Raw genomic sequence first — 24,327 nt, 5'->3', positions numbered from 1 at the left:
TTTTCTCTTGATAAAATTTAATTATTTTTTCTATGTAATTGTCTTCTTTTGAATTATTACCTGAAGAAATTTATGAACCTCAGCAGTTTCAACTTGAAGAAAATTGAAAGAATGATCATCAATCTACATCGAAAGAACAAGATGACACTGGATATCATCCCAGATTATACTGAGTGAAAAAAAATTTCAGATAGTAACTAGTATAATCCAGATTACAATGAGTATATATAATCCAAATATCACGCAGTATAATCTAGATTTTTCTAGCTACTATCTGAAATTTTTTTTCACCACAGATATCACTAAGAAAAAATTTATTTTTTAAAAAAATAACAAATTAATTTGTTTAAAATTTTTAACAATTTTATTTTTTAGTTGAAGAAATAAAAATTTTTCTCACAGCAACTTTTTTGATAAAAAAAGTTTTTTTTAGATAAAAATTTGCAATTTGTAAATTAAAATTTTTTAAATTAAAAAAATTTTATTTCCTTAGCTAAAAAATAAAATTTTAAACAAATTAATTTCTTATTTTTTTTTCAATAAATTTCTTCTCTCAATATAATACCATGAAGAATATAAACTCTCCTGGCAGTTTATGACATATCTGTACTAGAGATTTATTAAAAATGTAAATCTATGCGTCAGGTGATGGATTTGCAAAACTATTAAATAATTAACTATTTACATAGTTGATTAGCGAGTAAAGTAAACTATTAAAAAAATATTGTCCGGTAATGTAAGTTGTTGCATAGATGCATAACTTAGGATGATAATGGAAAAGAAAAACATACATAGATGGTAATGATGAGTTTGGTAAGAAGAGTAAGGGAGTGTATGTGTATATTGAAGAATGTTGGATGATGGCTTAGTTTCTTGGCCGACCGGTCTTCCTGCCGCGCGCCATGCTGTCTGCCCGATATGATTCCCGCATACTTCCCACTTAGCAATTGGATATTTTACGCCATTTCCGCTTGACGACTCAATCGTACTCGCGATATTTCGTCGAAATACCCACGCGTTTCCTTCTTCAAGATATTATGCGAATCTGGATAATAATGACCTGCAAGCTTACATATAACTATTATTTATTTCATTTAATTAAATATTATTTAGATGAGTACCCGTGATTATTTTAAAAGAAGAAATAAATAAAATAAAATAAATTTATTTATTTTCCAGGAGTTGGTTGGTTAATTTATTGAAGAGCAAGATAATAAACGAAGAAATAATAGAGTGAGAAATCAGATATAATATGTAGACAGGAATGATTATTATCATATGAAGAATAATTTGTCTTGATGTGTTGAAACACACTTGAACAATTCAATATGTCTTTTAATCTATTAATCTGGTATTCGTATCTTAGGGTAATGGTAAATTCGAGTTGAGATAAAACAGTATAGTATATTAAGAATCATTCTGAGCATTATGATTGTTAACACAGGGGAATGCGGTGTCTTGAGATTCAAGCTCTTATAAGAGGCAAGCATCTCCCATCGAATCAGACCTCAAGATAAAGAATAAGAGAAGAATTGGCCAGAGCTGCCCAGATACTGAGTAGAGTTGGCATTCGGCATACGAAGGACTAGCATATCCGAGGAAGAAACACGGCGGGAGAGGCGGTGAGAAACAACCAAAGGTAGAGAAGATATCGTGCCGGTTAGTGCCCCGCCCCGGCTTCAGGGTCGTCTTAATTACCGGGTGGTCCAGTTCGGAACCCCATAAATATTTGGTTGCCTTGGCGGCACTCTTTCCTTCGAGTCGAGACCCCAGGACTCCTGGGAGACCACGAGATTTCTTCTTCTTCTTTATATTCTTCTTCTTCTTCTTCTTCTCGAAGTTTCCTCTCGAGAACAAGTGGGCCCAAGAGAGAGAGAGAGAGAGAGAGAAAGAGAGAAAGTCAATAAGAAGAGGAGTATATAAAATGAGAGAGTAAATATAAAGATGTACAGTAAACTCGATAATTCGATGCTCGTGTAGGCTTTTTCACAGACCAAGACTCTTCTCTTGTATATAATTCCATCAGATTGAGGCCTCTTTGTATTTAGAGTTACACCGCTCTGCCTCCTGACGAATAACCGGATGACCGTCCAACTCTTTTAAGTAACATTCTACTCAGTTATGTTAGGGAGCCAGAAAGTCTACCGAAGGTAGTCATTTAGATGAATCGTCGGTTTGGTCAATGTGGGAAAGAGACAAGTGAGGATGAGGTTATGCTCAAGTGGAAGAGGATATCTTATATTGTCTCTACGTGCAGATAAGGACAGCGGCTTGTCAAGAGCTGCCCACAAAAACGTAAACGTTAAACAAAATAATTTATTGATTTTAATCTACTCATTTTCGGCGTTATCAAAAGAGAATAAATTTGTGCCGTACCACCAGAAGAGGATTAGTCATTTTTTGAATCATCGGGCAGGTATATGGAGAGATAACAAGGATGCTCATCCTAAAACTCAACATCCTATCCACGTCACCCAGATTTACAAATTGACCGGCCTCCTACGCCAACTATGCGCATAGCGCTCTGCATATTCGACAGAATGTTTAATGCTTTCGGCGTGACTCATCCGCCGGGACATCTCTATTATCTGGTCATCTGAGCATGGGATATTGTGGAAGTATGTAAGTATACGTGGTGTGTGTATTATTATCAATTGCAATGCTTTTTATCTGCAGAAATAAGAGAATAAGAAAAATTTTGTTTCCAGGATAGTCATATGATAAAAATGGTTTTAGTGAAATTTAGTGTCATTGCAAAGGTCTTGACCGTAATTGAGCCTATTCAAGGTTTCATTTCATTCTCGACGAAAGTCAATTTATTATGATATATATTTAGGCTGCATTCGAAAATGCTTCATCTCTAGATACATATTTAAGAAATGACCTTTTATCTTGTGAAATATTGACATTTTTACAAATATAAGCTCATCTCGATGTTACACTAATCAAGACCTTTCATTTGAGTACCCACATCATTTTTTCATATATTTATATATATGTATATATGAGAAATATATCAAAATGCATGTGGGTACTCAAATGAAAGCTCTTGATGAATGTAACATCAGGATGAGATTATATCTTTAAAAATATCAATAATTAAGAAATGACCTTGTATCTTGTGAAATATTGACATTTTTAAAGATATAAGCTCATCCTGACAATATACTCGTCGAAACCTTTCATTTAAATACCCACATCAATTTTTCATATATTTTATATATTTATAAATATGTATGTATGAAAAATATATCAAAATGCATGTAGGTACTCAAATGAAAGCTCTTGACTTGATGAGTATAACATCGGGATGAGCTTACATCTTTAAAAATATCATAATTAAGAAATGACCTTGTATCTTGTCAACTACTGACATTTTTAATGATATAAGCTCACCTTGACATTACACTCATCGAGAACTTTCATTTGAGTACCCATATCAATTTTTCATGTATTTATATATATATGTAAGTATGAAAAATTTATAAAAATGCATGTGGGTACTCAAATGAAAGCTCTTGATGAGTGTAACATCGGAATGAGCTTACATCTTTAAAAATATCATTAATTAAGAAATGACCTTATATCTTGTCAACTACTGACATTTTTAAAGATGTAAGCTCACTCTGACATTACACTCATTGAGACCTTTCATTTGAGTACCCACATCAATTTTTCATATATTTTATATATTTATATATATATAAATATATGAAAATGCATGTGGGTACTCAAATGAAAGCTCTTGATGAGTGTAACATCAGGATGAGCTTATATCTTTAAAAACGTCAATATTTAAGAAAGTACAGTGCAATTTAACAAAAGTCATTATTTAATAAAGCAAAATTTTAATTCTTTATAGTTGAAAAGTCGCGGCAGTTACATAGTGACTGTAAGCTTGCTAGTTATGTTATTATATTTATTGCTTCCAGGGAATCCATTAGCAAGTGCACGTGATATCTTGTGAAGTACAGAATTGGTGAATTATAAGTATGCTCCCTTTACTTAAAGAAGAAATATATGTATGTTCTTCTTTCTTCTCTTCTATTCTTCTACCCGACTTGGCTTACCAGTTTCAGGCTTTTACGGTCCGCCCACATACGAAGCCTAAAACAATGGCCATTACTACCAATTTTCGATGAGCTGTCATCAACCACCCACGGGTATACGACGAGGGAGCTAGGGCACTATCATTTGTGTGGTCTGCCAGCCGGATTTGTGTTGAACCTCTGTTTCGATTTCGCCAAAGTCTGAAAATGTGCTCGACAGAGAGGAGAATAGTTGAGGGCATAAGAGCAAAAAATCTATGTATATGTATAATATAATACTAAGTGAGTGAGATTGACGACTAAAAGAAGAAAGAGACCACCTTCGTAGAAGCCACTTACTCTCGCGAGAACAGAGAGAACATTATTTATTCTATCTCACTTGGTTTTATATTTCGAAATTCTCTCTACTCCTCGGACGAAGTTAACTCTATACACTCATCGGTATACCGCGGATTATCTTGTGTATTATTATGTTTGTATTATAGTTCGAGTAAAGAGAGAGTGGAGTCATGTGATAACAAGAGATGTTAATTCCCACCAAGCCTTGCTGATCAGGTGGGTTATAGAAAATTAATAATCTTCTCATGCTCAACTATCAATCTGAGGAATAAATCTATAATCGTATTGCCAATGGTTAGTCTTTATTTTTGTTCCAGAGAACTCTCAAGTACGCTCCCGAGTTTCCAGGCACCTGATGGCTCATTATGCAAGTTATAATTATGTAATCATTCTTTTATTGTGCAGAAGTATATTTTTATGAGTAGTCCTTCTGGAATGATGCACTGGTTTGGTTTTAACTGGTGATTTATTACGATCTGGTTCAAACTTGTCAGCTATTTTTCATTTTATCTTTAGAGAGGTATTTCTTCTTAATTTAATATAATTTTTTTTTATTTAATATTTTTTAATAATTATTTTATTTAATATTTTTGAATATTTATTGTATTTAATATTTAGTTATTTCTTTTTAATTTAATATAATTTTTTTTCTTTAATGTTTTTTAATAATTATTTTATTTAATTTTCTTCTAAATATTTTTTTAACATCAATTTCTTCTCTAAAAAATTTTTCGGAGGATCACCATAATAATTAATTTAATTTTTTAGAAAGATTAAAGATTGAAAATTTTGAAAAGAAGCTTATTAAAAATTTTTTTTTAATTCTACATGCAAAAATTTATAAAAATTTTTAATGCAATTTAAAAAAATTTTTTTTTAACATTAATTTTTTCGTTAAAAAATTTTTTAAGGATCACCATAATAATAAATTTAATTTTTTAGAAAAATTGAAGATTGAAAATTTTGAAAAGAAGCTTATTAAATTTTTTTTTTAATTTTACATGTAAAAATTAAAAAAAATTTTTAATGCAATTTTTAAAAATATTTTTTGAATATCAAATTCTTCTTTAAAAAATTTTTTAAGGATCACCATAATAATGAATTTAATTTTTTTAGAAAAATTGAAGATTGAAAATTTTTAAAAGAAGCTCATTAAAAAATTTTTTTTTAATTCTACATGCAAAAATTTTTTAAAATTATTAATGCAATTTTTAAAAATATTTTTTTAACATCAATTTCTTCTTTAAAAAATTTTTTAAGAATCACTATAATAATTAATTAAATTTTTTTGGAAAAATTGTAGATTGAAAATTTTTAAAAAAAGTTTATAAAAAATTGTTATTCTGATGTTTACACCCCTTAGTAATTATCCACAACTGGATTATACTGTAATACGTAAGCTTCTGAGAAGAGAATAATTTAAAATATTCAATAAAAACCAGTAAGTTTTTTTCAATAAGTATGCATTAATTACTACTGGTCTTAAAATGCTTAGAGCATCAGATCATTGATTAAAACGACTTATTATAAATTTTATTTTATTTATTTTCAGTAAAACCAGCTGGTATTGTATATATAATGGGAGATGGGAGTATATACGTGGGTAATAAATACAGCGATATATCTAACCAGTATAAGTACGGGCACCCTCACCTGTTCTCATCTGCAGCTGCATTTGATGGTAAGAACAACATAGCGGACAGTAAACAGGTTGATGTGTGCAATATACATATATATACTTCTTAACTTATATATTTCTATATATAGACCGATATCTTCTTGACAAATTATTATCATCTCCCGGAAACTCGTTTCTTCTCAATTAAACGTGACGATGAGAGTTTTATTCCCGATCCTCGAGTTTTATTTTTAATTCCCGTGAGTATGTAATGCTAATTCATTTTATAATTATATACTTATTAATCAAGTAGGGAGCCAGATGAAGAATGATGATGATGATACTCGTATACTTATGCTGACATTCGATAGAAGCCGATACGAGGTAAACAAGTATTCTCTACAGTCCAGAGAGTACTTTCGGTACGCGGCAGACAGCGCGTCGCCCAATCTCCTGACTTGTTCATATTCTCACTACTTCTTGTGTATTAGAGCTCGAGATATAATACCAGTTACATCAACTCCCGTCGATTCAATTGTACCAATGTATTATTATGTTAATGCCTTTTTATTTAATTTATCGCGTTACAGCATCTAGAATTGAATTCTTGGAAATAGTCAAGATTTTTATCTTTATTATTAAGAGAATAAGAAAAATTTTGTTTCCAGGATAGCCAGATGATAAAATCTGTTTTTTTTTTTAGTGAAATTTAGTGTCATTGCAAATGTCTTGACTTGAATTTGTGCCTTTTCAAGGTTTCATATGATTCTCACCGATAGTCAATTTATTATGATAAGAATTTTGGCTACATTCGAAGATAATCTATCTCTAGATACATAATTAGAAAATGACCTTGTATCTTGTGAACTATTCACATTTTTGAAGATATAAGCTCATCCTGATGTTACACTCATCAAGACCTTTCATTTGAGTACCCAAATCAATTTTTCATATATTTATATATATTATATATATATGTATACATAAAAAATATATCAAAATGCATGTGGGTAATCAAATGAAAACTCTTGATGAGTATAACATCGGAATGAGCTTATATCTTTAAAAATATCAATAATTAGGAAATGACCTTGTATCTTGTCAACTACTGACATTTTTAAAGATACAAGCTCATTCCGATATTACACTCATCAAGACTTTTCATTTGAGTACCCACATCAATTTTTCATATATTTATATATATTATATATGTATATATGAAAAATATATCAAAATGCATGTGGGTACTCAAATAAAAGCTCTTGATGAATGTAACATCGGGGTGAGCTTATATCTCTAAAAATATCAATAATAACGAAATGACCTTGTATCTTGTCAACTACTGACATTTTTAAAGATATATGCTCATTCCGATGTTACACTCATCAAGACCTTTCATTTGAGTACCCACATCAATTTTTCATATATTTTATATATTTATATATGAAAATGCATGTCGAGTACTCAAATCAAAAGCTCTTTGATGAGTGTAACATCAGGATGAGCTTACATCTTTAAAAATATCAATAATTAAAATGACCTTATCTTGTCAACTATTGATATTTTTGAAGATATAAGCTCATTCCGATATTACATATCAAGACCTTTCATTTGAGTACCCACATCAATTTTTCACAAATTTTATATATTTATATATATAAATATATGAAAATATATTAAAATGCATGTGGGTACTCAAATGAAAGCTCTTGATGAGTGTAATATCGGGATGAGCTTAGATCTTAAAAATTATCAATAATTAAAAATGACCTTGTATCTTAGAACTATTGACATTTTAAAGATATAAGCTCACCTCGACATTATACTCATCGAGACCTTTCATCGAGTACCCACATCAATTTTTCATATATTTTATATATTTATATATGAAAATATATCAAAAATCATGTGGTACTCAAATGAAAGCTCTTGATGAGTGTAACATTAGAATGAGCTTACATCTTTAAAAATATCAATAATTAAGTAATTAGCTTGTATCTTGTCAACTACTGACATTTTTAAAGATATATGCTCATTCCGATGTTACACTCATCAAGACCTTTCATTTGAGTACCCACATCAATTTTTCATATATTTTATATATTTATATATATATAAATATATGAAAAATATATCAAAATGCATGTGGGTACTCAAATAAAAGCTCTTGATGACTGTTACATCAGGATGAGCTTATATCTTGGAAAACGTCAATATTTAAGAAAGTACAGTGCAATTTATCAAGTCATTATTTAATAAAGCAAAATTTTATTTATTTATAGTTCACAAGTCATGGCAGTCACATAGTGACTGCAAGGTTGCTAGTTTAATATCAATTTATAATATTCTGGTTAAAACCATCTTGGAGATATTATAACACTTTTTTTCTTAATAAATTGCTTGCTTTAAATGTAATTTTATATTCTGCTGGTTTTAAATTATTAGATGTAGTTTTAACTGGAAATTCGGTACATAAATATTTTTCTACGTTGTAAACAATTGTTTGAAGGTCTCACATGCATATAATACTTTATTACAGTACTTTTACTGTTGTGAAAATTTTCTATTAATAGATAATGAACGCTGTGCTGCTTCAAATTATAATTTCATTATTATTATTATTCAATATTATCATTTTCTTAGAATATTAATTTGTTTATCCGTTCGGGGAAATTATTTAAACACACTTAGTAGAATCTTTATTTTAAAACATTTCAAGATTTATTCTATTTGTCTTTTCCTTGATATTTTGTCGGGGATTTTTTTTTTTTTTTTTTTTTTTTTTTTTTATACTTGTCCACGTGTTATTAAGGAAACCTTTGATGATTTTTTGTTTACACAGTATATAGTAGGTTTATTAATATTTTTTGAGTTGAATGTGAAACTACGGTATTACTTTATATAACGTTATAACTATTAGAAAGTCTGATGTGGATTTAAATATCGATTTATTTAATCTAAAGCGAGTTAATGTGTTTAATAATCTTGATCATGTCAAATAAAATCAGCCAACGGAAATATTAAGTAGTTTTATTTTATACGGACTCATTTTTTTTAAGTATTTAAAAATGCAATTAAATATTTATCAAACATTAAAATTTTTTTTTCTATACACTGAAAGAAAAAATTTATTTAAAAAAATTAATTTGTTTAAAATTTTTAATCTATATTACTAAGAGAATAAGAAAAATTTTCTTTACAGAATAGTCATATGATAAAATCGGTTTTTTTTTAGTGAAATTTAGTGTTATTGCAAAGGTCTTGACTTGAATTTGGGCCTTTTCAAGGTTTCATTTCATTCTTACTGATAGTGAATTTATTATGATAAGCATTTAGGTTGCATTCGAAAATGCTCTATCTCTAGATACATAATTAAGAAATGACCTTGTATCTTGTGAACTATTGACATTTTTAAAGATATAAGCTCACCCTGACATTACACTCATTGAAACCTTTCATTTGAGTACCCACATCAATTTTTCATATATTTTATATATTTAGATATATGAATATATGAAAAATATATCAAAATACATGTGGGTACTCAAATGAAAGCTCTTCATGAGTGTAACATCAGGATGAGCTTATATCTTTAAAAATATCAATAATCAAAAAATGACCTTGTATCTTGTTAACTACTGACACTTTTAAAGATATAAGCTCACTCTGACATTACACTCATCGAGACCTTTTATTTGAGTACCCACATCAATTTTTCATACATTTATATATATTATATATATGTATATATGAAAAATATGTCAAAATGCATGTGGGTACTCAAATGAAAGCTCTTGATGAGTATAACATCAGGATGAACTTATATCTTTAAAAACGTGAATATTAAAGAAAGTACAGTGCAATTTAACATAATTCATTATTCAATAAAGCAAAATTGTAATTTTTTATAGTTCACAAGTCACGGCAGTCACATAGTGACTGCAAGGTTACTAATAATTTTTATTTGTTAGCCTTTTTTTAATAAATTTTCTACTTAATCATTTTTTTTATTGTCGAAAAATTAAATTTAAAAATCAATTTTAACTAAAAAATAATTTTATTAAAATCCAAAAACAAATCTATAATTTTTTACAAATTTTATAACAATATATTAAAAGAAATAAATATTAACATTTTGATTGACAATTGAAAAAAAAAAAAAATATTTTACGTATATAAATATCAGTGAGCATGTACATGATATGAATATTAATTTCAAATTTTATTATTTGGAAAAACAGCTGCCAGTAAATTCGGCTTGTTAACTTTCCCGAGATTATTTTTCGGAATTTTGTCGACTATTTTAAGGACCGTAGGTACAGCGTAATCGGGTAGCGATTTTTTAGCGAATTCGCGTATCTGGTGTAGCAGAATTTCTGATCCCTCGCGAGTGACCGCAACAGCGGCGACCTGTAAAAAATTATAAATAAATAATTGATCAACTGGAGTTGAAAAGTATTGAATTAAAAATAATTATCAGTAAACATAAAAGAAGTAGTATTATATGTTATTCGTGATGAAAACAAATATATCAATGATAATAAACAAGTGTAGTGAATCGAAAAACTTGATCTTACTTTTTGTCCCCAAGTAATGTCAGGCAAACCGACCACTGCACAATCTATGATGTCTGGATGACCAAGAATTACCGTTTCCACTTGCAGGGCACTGACCTTATAGCCTCCTGTCTTTATAATATCAACCGAACTGCGACCTAAGATGCTGTAGACGCTGCCGTCATACATTGCAGTGTCACCTAAAAATTTCCATTGAAAAAAAAATAATTTTAATCAATAAAATATTTACTACTAGTCCCTTGAATTTATTTTTGCCCAGTTGATTTAAAAATCTTTATTTTAAATTAATAAAAAAATTTTTTTTTTTTTAAATTAAACAATAAATTAATATTATAAAATTATGAACAAAAATTATTAAGGGACTAAATAATTAGAATAGATAAAATAATCACCAGTTTTAAACCATTTATCACTGGTAAATTCTTTGGCAGTAGCCTCCGGCTTATTGAAATATTCCCGAAAGAGACTTTCACCTTTGACTTGTAAGTCTCCACTTACAGGAATTTTAGCTTCTTTTCCGACAACTTTGCTGCCGGAGCTGGAACCTTGAACCAATACTTCGGGTGTACTACTTGGGCCAGTTATTCTAACTTGTACACCAGGCAGTGGAGTTCCAACAGTACCTAAAAGTATTTTTATATTATTTAAAATTATGATTTCTAATTTGTTCTCTATTACAAACTAAGCGATTAATAGACCCAAGATTTTTGCCGGAAATATTGGACTTGGAAAAAAATTTTTTAAATAAAATTTAATTTTCTAAAAAAAATCTCTCATGATTTTTTTATACAACCAATATTTTCACTATAATTCCAAAAATTAAGATTCATAATAAATTAAAATTTTTTATGTTTATTAAAATTTTAATTTTTTAATTATAGCTTTCTGATTGGTCCTAGGAGAAAATCATAGGAAGTATTTTTTTTGTAAAATTGAATTATAGAACTTTTGTTTGAAAAATTTTTTATACGACCCATATTTTCGCTTCAATATCAAAAATTTGACACAAAAATCCAGGTTCTAGTGATTGAATAAATAAACACCTGGAATACGTTGGCCTTCCAGCGGATTTGACAGAGCCATACCCGTTTCAGTCATTCCGTACCTTTCCAGCAAACGATGTCCGGTTATTTCTTCCCATCTGTCGAAAATCGGCTTTGGTAAAGGTGCTGAGCCGCTCACCATCAGTCTATTAAAAAAATTAACAAGTAAATAATCTATATTATTAAGAGAATAAGAAAAATTTAGTGTTCAGGATAATCATATGATAAAATCGGTTTTTTTAATTTGTGCCTTTTAAAAGTTTCGTATCATTCTTACCAATAATCAATTTATTATGATGAATATTTAGTCTGCATTCGAAAATGCTTTATCTCTACATACATAATTAAAAAATGACCTTGTATCTTGTGAACTATTGACATTTTTAAAGATATAAGCTCATACCGATGTTACACTCATCGAGACCTTTCATTTGAGTACCTACATCAATTTTTCATATATTTTATATATTTATATATATAAATATATGAAAAATATATCAAAATGCATGTAGGTACTCAAATGAAAGCTCTGGAAGAGTGTAACATCAGGATGAGCTTATATCTTCAAAAATATCAATAATTAAGAAATGACCTTGTATCTTGTCAATTACTGACATTTTTAAAGATGTAGGCTCACCTCGACAATACACTCATCGAGACCTTTCATTTGAGTACCCCCATCAATTTTTCATATTTATATATATGAATATATGAAAAATATATCAAAATGCATGTGGGTATTCAAATGAAAGCTCTTGATGAGTGTAACATCGGGATGAGCTTACATCTTTAAAAATATCAATAATTAAGAAGACCTTTTATCTTGTGAAATATTGACATTTTTAAAGATATAAGCTCATCCCGATGTTACATTCACCGAGACCTTTCATTTGAGTACCCACATCAATTTTTCATATATTTATATATATATTATATATATGTATATATGAAAAATATATAAAAATGCATGTGGGTACTCAAATGAAAGCTCTTTATGAGTGTAACATCGGGATGAGCTTATATCTTTAAAAACGTCAATAGTTAAGAAAATATAGTGCAATTTAACACAAGTCATTATTTACTAAAGCAAAATTCTATTTGTTTATAATTCACAAGTCACGGCAGTCACATAGTGACTGCAAGATTGCTAGTTGATTATTAAAAAAAAAATTAAAATAGAAAAAATAAGATACCTAATTTTTGTACTGCAGACTGTGTGAACATATTCTCGAATTTTAGGATTCTTGCTGAACAACTGCTCATACTCTTGAATCAGCATCATATAAATCGTAGGAACAGCCATGAAAACATTGACTCGTTCGGGATTCTGGAGATTTACAGCGAGAAGTTGGGTCCAGACACTGGAAGTTTCGAATTTCGGGAGCATGACACACCGCGCTCCAATGTAAAGAGGACACATCAGGACGTTGACGATTCCGTGGATATGATTAAGAGGTAGAGTATGCAAGACTATGTCCTTGTCTGTCCACTTCCACGCGGAGATAAGCGCGTTCATTTGGGACTGCAGATTCTTGTGAGTCAGCACCACAGCTTTGGGCGTTCCAGTGGTCCCGGATGTGTACACGAACATTGCGTCGCTGTCATTGTAAAATTCGTCCTTCAACGGAGTCTCAGTTGGCTCGTCAAAGTACTCTACGTCAGTGTCTCTGTTGTTCGCTAATCTTGGTAATGGTTTCATGGCGAGGAGTCGCAGTGCATTGTCCAGGACTATCAAGCGACAGTTGCATTTTGAAGCGATTGGTTCCAGTAACGGGGCAAATTCAGTCGTTGTGATTACAACTTTTGATCCTGAATCTTTTAGGTAGTACTCCAAGACTGGAGGTGGGCTTGTTACACTTAGAGGTACGGCTGAAAATATTTTTTTATTTATTTTAATTAAATTAATTTTTTTTTTAATCTATATTATTAAGAGAATGAGCAAAAATTGTGGCCAGTGTATTTATATGATAAAATGGGTCTTTATGGTTAAATTTGGTATCGTTTGAAAAGTCTTGACCTGGAGTTGTGTCTTTTCAAGGTTTCATATTATTCTCACCAATAGTCAATTTATTATGATAAGTATTTAGGCTGCATTTAAAAATGCTCTATCTCTAGATACATAATTAAGAAATGACCTTGTATCTTGTGAACTATTGACATTTTCAAAGATATAAGCTCATTCCGATGTTACACTCATCAAGACCTTTCATTTGAATACCCACATCAATTTTTCATATATTTATATATATTATATATGTATATATGAAAAATATATCAAAATGCATGTGGGTACTCAAGATGGAGTAGCATATATAGGATAGCTATATAGTACTGTATGTACTATATCTGTAGCATCGGGATGAGCTTATATTTTTAAAAATGTCAATAATTAAGAACTGACATTGATATTTTGACAACTAGTGATATTTTTAAAGATATAAGCTCATCCCGATGTTACACTCATCAAGACCTTTTATTTGAGTACCCACATCAATTTTTCATATATTTTATATATATATATATATATATATATATATATATATATATATATATATATATATATATATATATATATATAAATGCATGTGGGTACTCAAATGAAAGCTCTTGATGAGTGTAACATCTGGATGATCTTATATCTTTAAAAAAGTCAATAGTTTAAAAAACACAGTGCAATTTAACAAAAGTCATTATTTAATAAAGCATAATTTTATTTATTTATAGTTCACAAGTCACGGCAGTCATATAGTGACTGCAAGGTTGTTAGTTATATAAAATTGAAATTTTATAAATTTTTTATTTATTTAAGTTAAATTAATTTTTTTTTTATCAAAATTATTTAAGATTTTAATTTTATACATTTTTTCATGATTTTTAGTTGAATTAATTTTTTTAGAATAAAAAATTTTATAAATTTTTCATTTATTTGAGTTAAATTTTTTTTTTTAAAGTTATTTAAAATTAAAATTTTATAAATTTTTCATTTATTTGAGTTAAATTTTTTTTTTTAAATTAAATTGTTTATATTTTTGAGTTGAATCAATTTTTTAAAATAAAAATGATGTAAAATTAAAATTTTATAAAACTAGTGAGGTAAAAAAATGAAATCTATTATTTATAATTGTTATCAACATAAAAAATGTCTATATTATTAAATAAAATAATTACCAATTTGTCCACTCATCCAACATGCCCACTGAACAATAACATATCTTGCATCATTGGGCATCAAAAAAGCAATCCTTTCTTGCTGGCCTTCCTTTAAAATATTTGACAACTCTCCAGCAAATTGTCTGGAGCTCAAAAATAATCCTCTGTATGTATAATACCCCTGTAGATCTCTTAAGGCTGTTTTATCGCCAAATTTAATGGCGTTCCTAAATATTGGTACTACATTATTGTTCCTTGGTGGCTAAAAAAAAATACAAAATTATTTTTACTCTAAAAAATTATAAATACAATTTTTTAGACCTAATTCATTAAAAAAAAAAAAAAAAAAATTAAAAAAATGATCAAGTGTCAGGTGAATTAATTTTAATTTAATTCTTAAATAATTTATGAAATATTCATATTGTTTATATTATTTATAAATACCTCGTGTGTTTCATTAATAGAACTAAGTGCAGCATGTGTCTGTTGTAATCTCCGGACAATTAAATTATTTTTCTGACATCTAGCAATACCATACGCAGAAGAATAAAAACTACGTCTCAGCAACGATCCCATTGTGTTAATAAATTAAATTAAAATTATCTTCCACGTGTCAAATTTCTGTAATCTTAAAATAAATGTCAATTATAAATGCCAATTATAAATATATGTCAATTAAAGGTATGCCGACAGTAAATATATGTCTCGAGTATTGTTGAAAAATAAACTTAGACATTTAATAAAAATCATATGATTAATAAAAATAAACTTTTATATAAACATACATTTATATGTCCACTGAAAATATTTCATGTATTATATATGTACTTACATACATATTCATAATTATAAATACATGAAAAGAGTTATAAAAATATGGAAACAGTACCGTGTAATTGAGCAAAATAAACAAGTAAAAAGTTTTAAAAAGTGGGTTACAATATGGACCTTGAATTCTTGAATTCTTGAATTAATTAAAATAAATATCTTAAACTCAGAGATTAAATCTGTCATGTAAATTCATACCTTATCAAACATAATTATTAGAGTATTTATATTTTATTACAGATTGATATTCGCGCCACTTGTTTATTTTATAAAAATCGAGACACTTCTACAGCCAGATCACTTTTAATAACAACACATAAAAATAACTCGAGAATGACAAGTTGACTTATCTACATATTTTGTCGATAGGTTATTCGGGTAAATTGTATTAAAAACAAAACTGAGTCCCCTCCATCTCAATCTTTATTCATCTACGTCATGTACCTACAAAAATAATAAATAGTTCTTTTTTATGACTCTGAAGTTAGCTGACAGCTGTCAATTTTTTGAATTCTTACAACAAATTATTTACAATAATAAAAACGTCTCCAAAAATTTCTACTTACAATTTTTTTTAATTCTTACATATGAAATTTTATTATTAAATTTTTTTTTTATTATAATTTAATTATTGTAAAATTTAAAAAAAATTTGTAATGTCTGTTAACTTCAGCGCCATCTTTTTTACCAGTGGTTAGTAAGATAAAAATTTATAATTGACAATTAATTGTTTTTTAATAATTACATACCATCAATTTTTTTTAATAATCTTTATAATTATTTTTTTTTTTATAGGAGAAAAAAAATTTTAAAAACAGAATACATCATACGGAAGTTTGGGTGCCACAACTTAGTCCTAACAGAGACTATACAAAATGTTATGTTTTCAGCAAGGTGCGATATCCCAAACGTCTGATATCGAGATAAGCAAATTACATTCTGCTATTGCACGCCTCATAGCGCGAAGCGCGTGAGGTGCTTTATACTCGACTCGTCAAGGTCAAGCAATTTTGTGATCTTTAAATGTCTCTATCACAATCATATTACACTTATACAATAATATAAGTAGATGTACACCGAGAAAACACTTAAATTAAACCATCTTTTACTTTCTAAAATCATTTCATATAGCTATTTTGAAAAAAAAAAACGTTTTGAAAAAAATTTTACGTGGACGTCGGGATGTCACCCAATTTTGGATGTACCAACGATTACTCCCGAACAAATTGATATTTCAAGACCAGACCTTTTTATCAGTTTAAGGATGCGCTGATCTGGGTCCGTATTTCATATCAGTAGCCTAGTTTACGTATTTTTTTTTTAAATTGAATTTTTATTAAAATTTATTACGATACAATCGTACAAACAAATTTTTCTTATTTGTCACGTGAAAACTATGGCGCCACTTGAGCAAGCTAGATTTTTTTAGATTGCGTGCGCATTTGACAAAAAAAAAGGGCGCTGATATTTAAAAAAAAAAAAAAATACTGTAAGAAATTACTTAATTATAATTTTTTTTTTTTTTTTTAATCAAATACACAATTTTTTTTCTTAAAAAATGGATGAGTGTTATGAGGCGTGCACTTTTGGATTTTCCTAACTTTTTTTAACTTCCCGCTAAGAAAATCGAAGATTTTCAAAAATCGGGAAGTTATTTTTTTCACCCCGTTTTGCAAAAATCCGGTTTTCATCAGATCTCGACGTTTGAAGGTCACAGGAAGCTTCCCTGACTATCCCTGCGAGGTTGTCACGGTGTGTGTGTGTGTGTGTGTGTGTGTGTGTGTGAAAGTATGTGAACCGCTTATAACTTTCGAACGGCTTGACCGATTTCATCGCGGTTGGTGCCATTCAAGAGGGCTTGACCAAACTTAGATTTTGAAAAGTATTTGGAACGATTCAGATCAATATATTTTGAGAAATCTTCAAAAAACTGAAAAAAAAAAATTTTTTTCAAATGGGGTTTTTTTGGAATAACTTTTAAACGGCTTGATGGTTCGACTCCAAAAACTAATCAGCTCTTAACCTCAAAAAACCACGTCGATCGCCACCAGTCCGATCAAAATCGGTTGATTCGTTCGAGAGATATCGTGAACGAAAGAAAACCGAAAAAAGTGTTTTTTCGGAATAACTCCGAAATTCCTAGCGCGATCAATTCAAAATTTGAGATTCTTTATGAGGCTTAAAAAACTGCGTCGCATGCTGCCAACCGCGTGAAAATCGGTTTATTCATTCAAAAGTTATTGCGGTTTAAAAATTGAAAAAATAGTGTCTTGTCAAATCTCCGTCAGACTTTTGAGCTCGAAGAGCTCAAAAGCATAGGAAAGCAATATCTTTGAGCTTGGAGAGCTCAAAATAACTTATAAATTGTATTTTTGAGCTCGAAGAGCTCAAAAACGTCATTGGTGCAATTTTAAGCGCCTAAGTATGGAATTAGCGGGAAGTTGCAGGGATGGCATTCAGGGTCAACCGTTTTCCTGATTTTTTTATGAGATTCGCTGTTGCATTGGTTATTCTTTTCGAAATTACTGAAAATGTCTTCTCTATCCTTCAATCAAATGGTGCTGTGATTTTTAACTATTATGTTTTCAAAACTCAAAGAGAATTTAAGTTTTTTCTCATCAATATTATTTTGACTTGAATTTTCCTCGAATAAAATTTTTGATATTTGTACATCTGGCAGTGTGCGATTTTACCCTGATAGCCACCTTACCTATAACTTACTGTCAATCTACATCCGCAATTTGAAGCAAACTTGACGGAAAGAGTTGGCAAAGCGAGCGATTACCTATTAGTTACCTATAACTTACTCTGCAAATAGACGTCAAAACTTGCTGTACAAGTATTTCCGTCAAATTGTAGTAAAGTTGAAAGGAAATTTAAGCAGTAATTACTCATATTAAAAATAATAAAGATCACAGCTGATAACTTTGGCCAATAATCTTAATCTCCAAACAAATAAGTTATTTTTTTTAAATAATAAAATTACTGCATGGTGTTGATAATATCATAAATGTTAAGAATACTACGAACAGTTTCTGAAGCTAGAGTGATAGCACTTGCTGTAGCGTGACCAAGCTGATCGAGCCGCCACAAAGTAGTAGTTAAATTTAGTATTTCTCAACAATTATATTTTAAAAAGTAAATTTCATATATTGTAATTGACAATGAATTATTTCTAATAATTACATACCTTCATTTTTTTTTTAATAATCCTTATAATAATTTTTTTTTTTTTTTTTGATAGAGAAAAAATTTAAAAAACAAAATTTACACGCGCGCTTGCGCGCGCAACGTATACTTCGAATTGGAGTTTGAGGTTAAATGGTTAGTTTTCTTACGACAGTCTTGAGTTCAGCATCAAAACAAATTGAATAAATATATAAACTAAACATTTGGAAAATAAATAATTTGGTAATTATTTATAATTTATTTCTTTTATACAATATCAAAAAAACTTATCTGCAATTAATTAATAATTATTTTATGAAGAGGAAAAAAAACAGTGTAATAATTAAAATTGTTTTTAAGGTTATATTGCTAAGAATTTATGAAAATTAATTTACCAGAAATTTGATAATTTTGTAAAAAATAAATTAAAAAAAAGAAATTGATATGTAGAAATTGAAAGAAAAAAATAAAATTTTTTGGAACAAATTTGTTAAAAAAAATTTTAAAATAGTAAAGTTATTACTAGGTATGGTATCATTAACAATTTTTTTTTTTTTTTTTCAAGCATTAAAATGGGTGAGAGATATAACATACACAGTCAATTGGAGCATTTACAGTCAAAGTATATCGGAACTGGACATGCTGATACTACAAAATTCGAGTGGCTAGTCAACCAACACCGGGACTCATGTAGCTCCTTCATGGGTCACTATGACCTTTTAAGTTTCTTTGCAATTGCTGAGAATGAGTCTAAAGCCCGAGTACGGTTCAATTTGATGGAAAAAATGCTCCAACCTTGTGGACCTCCTCCGGAAAAACCTGAAGACTAATTAATAAAATTAACATGTAAATTAATTTTTCATACTGGATTAAATTTAATTTTTTTAATAATCATAAGTATAAGACGCAATAATTTTGATTTATTAAGGCTCAGTTCTAATCAGTAATAATAATAAAATTTAAAAATATTCTTTATTAAATTAAAAAAAATTTCAAAATCCTTATTCTAAATTTTTAATATTATTTTTATGCTTTTTTAATGCAAGTTTAACCAAGTACTGCTGAGTAACTAAAGAAAGGTTTTCGCTGGCTTTGGTCAATGCTTCCATGGTAGATTGCATTGTGTCGAGATCAATATTTCCCACAAAATACAACTCGGAAACTTGATTCTTCTGTAAAAGACTCGCTTGCATAATTATCCCGTGATTTTTAGACTTGTGGGTTTTTGAGGGAACACTCATACAAAGTTCTTCTTCGTCGGTAGTTGGATCCAGGAACACAGTGTCCGCGTAAATACCCTTAAAAATTCATTTTTTATAATTTAATGTACTCAAATAAAATTTACAAATTTTTATTATCAAATTTTTTTTTTTTTTAATCAAATTAATATTTAATAATCTATATTATTAAGAGAATAAGAAAAGTTTTGTATCCAGGATAGTCATATGATAAAATCGGTTTTTTTTAGTGAAATTTAGTGTAATTGCAATGGTTTTGATTTGAATTTGTGCCTTTTCGAGGTTTCATATCATTTTCACCGATAATCAATTTATTATGATAAGTATTTAGGCTTCATTCGAAAACTCTCTATCTCTAGATACATTATTAATAAATGACCTTGTATCTTGTGTACTATTGACATTTTTAAAGATATAAGCTCATCCCGATGTTACACTCATCAAGACCTTTCATTTGAGTACCCACATCAATTTTTCATATATTTTATATATTTATATATATGTATATATGAAAAATATATCAAAATGCATGTGGGTACTCAAATGAAAGCTCTTGATGAGTATAACATCAAAATGAGCTTACATCTTTAAAAATATCAATAATTAAGAAAGGACCTTGGATCTTAAGTAATATTGACATATTTAAATATATAAGCTCACCCCAACATTACACTCATCGAGATCTTTCATTTGAGTACCCACATCAATTTTTCATATATTTATATATATTTTATATACGTATATATGAAAAATATATCAAAATGCATGTGGGTACTCAAATGAAAGCTCTTGATAAGTGTAACATCGGAATGAGCTTACATCTTTAAAAATATCAATAATTAAGAAATGACCTTGTATCTTGTGAACTATTGACATTTTTAAAGATATAAGCTCATCCCGATGTTACATTCACCGAGACCTTTCATTTGAGTACCCACATCAATTTTTCATATATTTATATATATATATTATATATATGTATATATGAAAAATATATAAAAATGCATGTGGGTACTCAAATGAAAGCTCTTTATGAGTGTAACATCGGGATGAGCTTATATCTTTAAAAACGTCAATATTTAAGAAAATAGTGCAATTTACCAAAAGTCATTATTTACTAGAGCAAACTTTTATTTATTTATAGTTCAAAAGTCACGGCAGTGACTGCAAGGTTGCTAGTAATAATAAATACTTACAGCACTAACCGCAGTAACGATACCATACGTTGAAATATTAGCATCAATAAGAGCCAAACTAGCAGCAGTAATAGCTGCTCCTAAACAAGATCCTCCATTGTCAAGTACCATTGCATAGATATCTATTTGAAAGTTTGGATATTCATGCTAAAATAACAATAATAATAATAATAATATTTAATTTGAAATTTTTAATAAATAAATAATTTTTTTATTTTGAAAATAAAAATTACCCGACAAACAGCTGGTTCTAGTGATCTTTGCATTATCAAGCTAAATTCTTTCTCTTCAGCATCCTGCTGATGAATTCTTCTTTTAGCGCAGGAAAAAGACGCGAATTTAAATTCGCAATATAAATTGCCATGGCAACTGTATCCAGATTTATTGGGAACATCTCGTGGATCAAAAACTGAACATATCACCTTGGTTTTTCCTAATTCTATGTACGCGGATCCTTTGGCCTGGCTGACGACTCCAGTTTTAATAACTAAAAATAAAGAAAAATTAATATAATCATAAGCGCATAAAAAATATCTATTTACTTTATTGATTAATAATTACATTGAAATTAAGATATTCAAAGAATTATTTTAATTTTTCTAACCAATTATTATAAAAAAAAAAAATTATTAAAAATTTACTTAAAATTTTTACTAAAAAAAATAAATTTTTTTTTTATTATAAAAATATTAAAATTTTCTAGATTTTTAATAAATTCAGTATAATTAATTAATTAAAAATTAATAAATATTTTTTGACAAACATAACCTTACATATTTTTCTAAGCTCTTGATTTTGTCTCCCATCTTTTCTATTTTTTAAAAATTTCTCTGGATTTTCTGTCTTGCTACTAGTCGAATCAACATAAATTTGATAAGGTACTGTCACTTCAGGACCATTAATTCTTCGTTGATCAACCGGCATCGTTGTCACTTAAATTAACTAGCTTAAATCCAAAATACAAGTAACAAGTAAATATATACACGTGGTCTGTATTTAAAAAACTGACGGCGCTGCTGTCATAGTTATGGAGACCTCAAGTTAACTCACATTTCTGAAATTGTGAAATTTCTTTTCAACTTTACTACAACTTATACAATCAAACGAATTAAAATTAAACTAGCCGACATCTAAAAACTTTAAGAATTTTTTTTATTAAAAAAATAAAAAAAAAAATTTTTTTAAATTTAATTTGTAAAAATATTAAAAAACTATAAGTGCAATTTTTTAAAAATATTATTTAGTTTTTACTTAATAATTAAAAAAGTCAAAAAATTTACAATGTCGGCTAACTTCAGCATTATATCAAACAAACTTATTTTACAGCAATCAGTATAATTGAAGTTCTGAAGAAAAGACGGAGAAAAAATTATCGACTAAATTCGTTTTAAATAAAATAAAATTAAATAATTGGATGATGCTTGTTGAATTATCTAATTTTTTTATTTTTATGATTATTATGTTGACATTGCTGTTGCTATCTTGTTACGGACTCTCGTTGTTCGAATCTAAAAAAATAAATCCGAAATTAATATAATAAAAAACTAAAAATATTTCAATGAGTAAACTTAAACGTACCATTTGTAGAACACTCACTAAACTTATTGTTTAACACACCTAGAGCATCAGAAGGATGTGCTGTTGAAGTTTTTTCTGCTTCCCGTATTTGTTTCATTGGCAATAAATATTTTTCCAATTGCTCAGCAGTTGGCGGATTATTTTCAGACCATCTTTGACATTCTTTGCCAGAAAGCACTATTTCCATATAACGAGCATAAGTCAATAACTCATCAGCATTACAGCGTTTAGCTAAAACGTAGGCATCTGCGAAATTATTATAATCAACATAATTTTCTGCTAATGACCTTTCACATAAATACTTGAGATCCTTAAGTTCAAATCGGTCTGCAGCTTCTAATAAAGGTTCAGCAAAGTCATCCAATTTCTTGATAGCTCCCGTGTAAACTAATTCCAATATCATACCAAATATCTCAGGACTTATGCCCGAAAGAATAAAAATATTATTTTCCTCGGTAGTTGCATTATTTAATGCAAAGCCTCGTTGATCTAATACTTGTTTGTGGGCTCGAAATTCATTATCTTGTATCTTAATTGTTAAATCGCCGCTAATCTCTATTTTCATATAACTGTAAAATCCAGTCTGGTTGCTGAACATCTGCTATGAATCCCAATACTAGGTTCAATGGAAACATGGGCTTAGAATCTAAATAAGTTAGGAGTTTAATTTGCAGTGTAATTGTGTTATTAATTATTCTGTTGGGTTCTTGATAGGTTGAAAGTGACAACTTCTTCCCGAACAAATGTTCTGACCTTGCCCTTGAAGATCCTACCCTTAGCAATTCGTTTCTTAAAATAACAAAGAGTGGGCGCATTCTAAACATCGATGAGTCAGTTTGACAAATTCCTCGACCTAGTGGTAACCGCGTGATGCTTAACCCTTCAGCACTCTCGCTATGAGATTTTCTCTCACGCTCATCAATAACTCAAATTTTCTTTCAAATTTCAAATGGAATGACTATGTGATTTTTTTTCTATCTGCCAAAAAATTAATATTATTTCAGATTGCAATATTATTATTTTAATTGTTCTATACTATAAAAAAATAAAATAAATTTTATTAACTCTGTGAGATATTTTCTCATCGCAATAGTAAAGTAGAGGGGTCAGAATTTAAAAAATCGGGTCTGATCGGTACAGTTCGGAGGTTCTCGTAAGAGTGCATTTGTGTTTGGATGTATTATTATAAAATATTATTTTTAAATAAGTCAATTTTTTTTTGTTTTAAAAAATTTATCTTGTTTGAAATTTATTAAATTAAAGGGGCTACATTCAACGCTCTCTGTATTTGACCACATTCTTTCTCTGTATTTGACGATTTTACACAGCTCTTATGGACAAGGACGAGTCAAATACAGAGAATGGTCCTGTACGGGCGAGTCAAATACATAGAGCGTTGACTGTATAAGCATGCGTGCGCTTCCACAAAAGGCGTGAAAGTTTTTCTCATCGCGCGAGTAATGATAGTAAATCGTTTTGCGAGAGTGCTGAAGAGTTAATATCATCTTTATTAGCGGGTTCTAAGACCCTGATAACCAGCGCT

General features: G+C 28.9%; 4 protein-coding genes and 1 long non-coding RNA gene across 9 annotated transcripts; 2 read left to right on the top strand and 3 right to left on the bottom strand.

Annotated features, from left to right (window-relative positions):
• Positions 1-1,144: 1,144 nt before the first annotated feature.
• Positions 1,145-6,624, top strand: LOC123267289. 3 transcript variants are annotated; one of them, XR_006510001.1, is made up of 9 exons: positions 1,145-1,373; positions 1,445-2,295; positions 2,383-2,622; positions 3,933-3,990; positions 4,074-4,604; positions 4,706-4,908; positions 5,752-5,829; positions 5,941-6,069; positions 6,156-6,624. It is a non-coding gene; the product is annotated as an uncharacterized LOC123267289 (long non-coding RNA). The 3 variants fall into 3 exon arrangements; XR_006510000.1 differs by having other exon boundaries at positions 1,145-1,367; positions 1,445-2,622; positions 6,156-6,623; XR_006509999.1 differs by having other exon boundaries at positions 1,445-2,622; positions 6,156-6,623.
• Positions 6,625-10,058: 3,434 nt separating this feature from the next.
• LOC123267686 (malonate--CoA ligase ACSF3, mitochondrial) lies at positions 10,059-15,955 on the bottom strand. Of its 2 annotated transcripts, none has more exons than XM_044732466.1 (8): positions 15,843-15,955; positions 15,221-15,404; positions 14,795-15,038; positions 12,820-13,495; positions 11,627-11,772; positions 10,976-11,206; positions 10,584-10,762; positions 10,059-10,416 (listed from the first exon to the last, which is right to left on the bottom strand). In XM_044732466.1, exons 2-8 carry the CDS (start codon positions 15,350-15,352, stop codon positions 10,222-10,224), a joined length of 1,803 nt encoding a protein of 600 aa, XP_044588401.1. In that variant the 5' UTR covers positions 15,353-15,404; positions 15,843-15,955; the 3' UTR covers positions 10,059-10,221. The 2 variants fall into 2 exon arrangements, with proteins under 2 accessions (XP_044588401.1, XP_044588400.1); XM_044732465.1 differs by having other exon boundaries at positions 15,803-15,933.
• Positions 15,924-19,663, top strand: LOC123267693 (splicing factor 3B subunit 5). 2 transcript variants are annotated; one of them, XM_044732482.1, is made up of 2 exons: positions 15,924-16,044; positions 19,338-19,663. In XM_044732482.1, exon 2 carries the CDS (start codon positions 19,345-19,347, stop codon positions 19,600-19,602), a length of 258 nt encoding a protein of 85 aa, XP_044588417.1. In that variant the 5' UTR covers positions 15,924-16,044; positions 19,338-19,344; the 3' UTR covers positions 19,603-19,663. The 2 variants fall into 2 exon arrangements, with proteins under 2 accessions (XP_044588417.1, XP_044588416.1); XM_044732481.1 differs by lacking the exon at positions 15,924-16,044 and adding an exon at positions 18,887-19,015.
• Positions 19,664-19,729: 66 nt separating this feature from the next.
• On the bottom strand, positions 19,730-23,758 carry LOC123267691 (exosome complex component MTR3-like). Its single transcript, XM_044732478.1, has 6 exons — positions 22,785-23,758; positions 22,531-22,714; positions 21,980-22,260; positions 21,440-21,693; positions 21,207-21,353; positions 19,730-20,070 (listed from the first exon to the last, which is right to left on the bottom strand). The coding sequence occupies exons 3-6, from the start codon at positions 22,128-22,130 to the stop codon at positions 19,774-19,776; spliced, it is 849 nt and encodes a 282-aa protein (XP_044588413.1). The 5' UTR covers positions 22,131-22,260; positions 22,531-22,714; positions 22,785-23,758; the 3' UTR covers positions 19,730-19,773.
• LOC123268069 (speckle-type POZ protein-like) lies at positions 22,692-23,382 on the bottom strand. Its single transcript, XM_044732952.1, has 2 exons — positions 22,785-23,382; positions 22,692-22,714 (listed from the first exon to the last, which is right to left on the bottom strand). The coding sequence occupies exons 1-2, from the start codon at positions 23,380-23,382 to the stop codon at positions 22,692-22,694; spliced, it is 621 nt and encodes a 206-aa protein (XP_044588887.1).
• Positions 23,759-24,327: the final 569 nt, after the last annotated feature.

The sequence above is a fragment of the Cotesia glomerata genome, linkage group LG6, assembly GCF_020080835.1.
Source record: "Cotesia glomerata isolate CgM1 linkage group LG6, MPM_Cglom_v2.3, whole genome shotgun sequence".
NCBI lineage: Eukaryota > Metazoa > Arthropoda > Insecta > Hymenoptera > Braconidae > Cotesia > Cotesia glomerata.
Note: the sequence above shows the minus strand (reverse complement) of the source record. Positions and strands in the feature narration are given on the sequence as shown.

Coding starts and splice junctions, on each gene's coding strand:
- LOC123267686 (XM_044732466.1), bottom strand. CDS start 15,352: ATGGGATCGTTGCTGAGACGTAGTTTTTATTCTTCTGCGTATGGTATT. Junction 11,773..12,819: donor GTCTGCAGTACAAAAATTAG/GTATCTTATTTT, acceptor TTTTTTTAATAG/ACTGATGGTGAGCGGCTCAG. Junction 11,207..11,626: donor GGAAGGCCAACGTATTCCAG/GTGTTTATTTAT, acceptor AAATACTTTTAG/GTACTGTTGGAACTCCACTG.
- LOC123268069 (XM_044732952.1), bottom strand. CDS start 23,382: ATGTTCAGCAACCAGACTGGATTTTACAGTTATATGAAAATAGAGATT. Junction 22,715..22,784: donor TAGTGAGTGTTCTACAAATG/GTACGTTTAAGT, acceptor TTATTTTTTTAG/ATTCGAACAACGAGAGTCCG.
- LOC123267691 (XM_044732478.1), bottom strand. CDS start 22,130: ATGCCGGTTGATCAACGAAGAATTAATGGTCCTGAAGTGACAGTACCT. Junction 21,354..21,439: donor TAGAACCAGCTGTTTGTCGG/GTAATTTTTATT, acceptor TTGTTATTTTAG/CATGAATATCCAAACTTTCA. Junction 20,071..21,206: donor TCGTTACTGCGGTTAGTGCT/GTAAGTATTTAT, acceptor TGAATTTTTAAG/GGTATTTACGCGGACACTGT.
- LOC123267693 (XM_044732482.1), top strand. CDS start 19,345: ATGGGTGAGAGATATAACATACACAGTCAATTGGAGCATTTACAGTCA.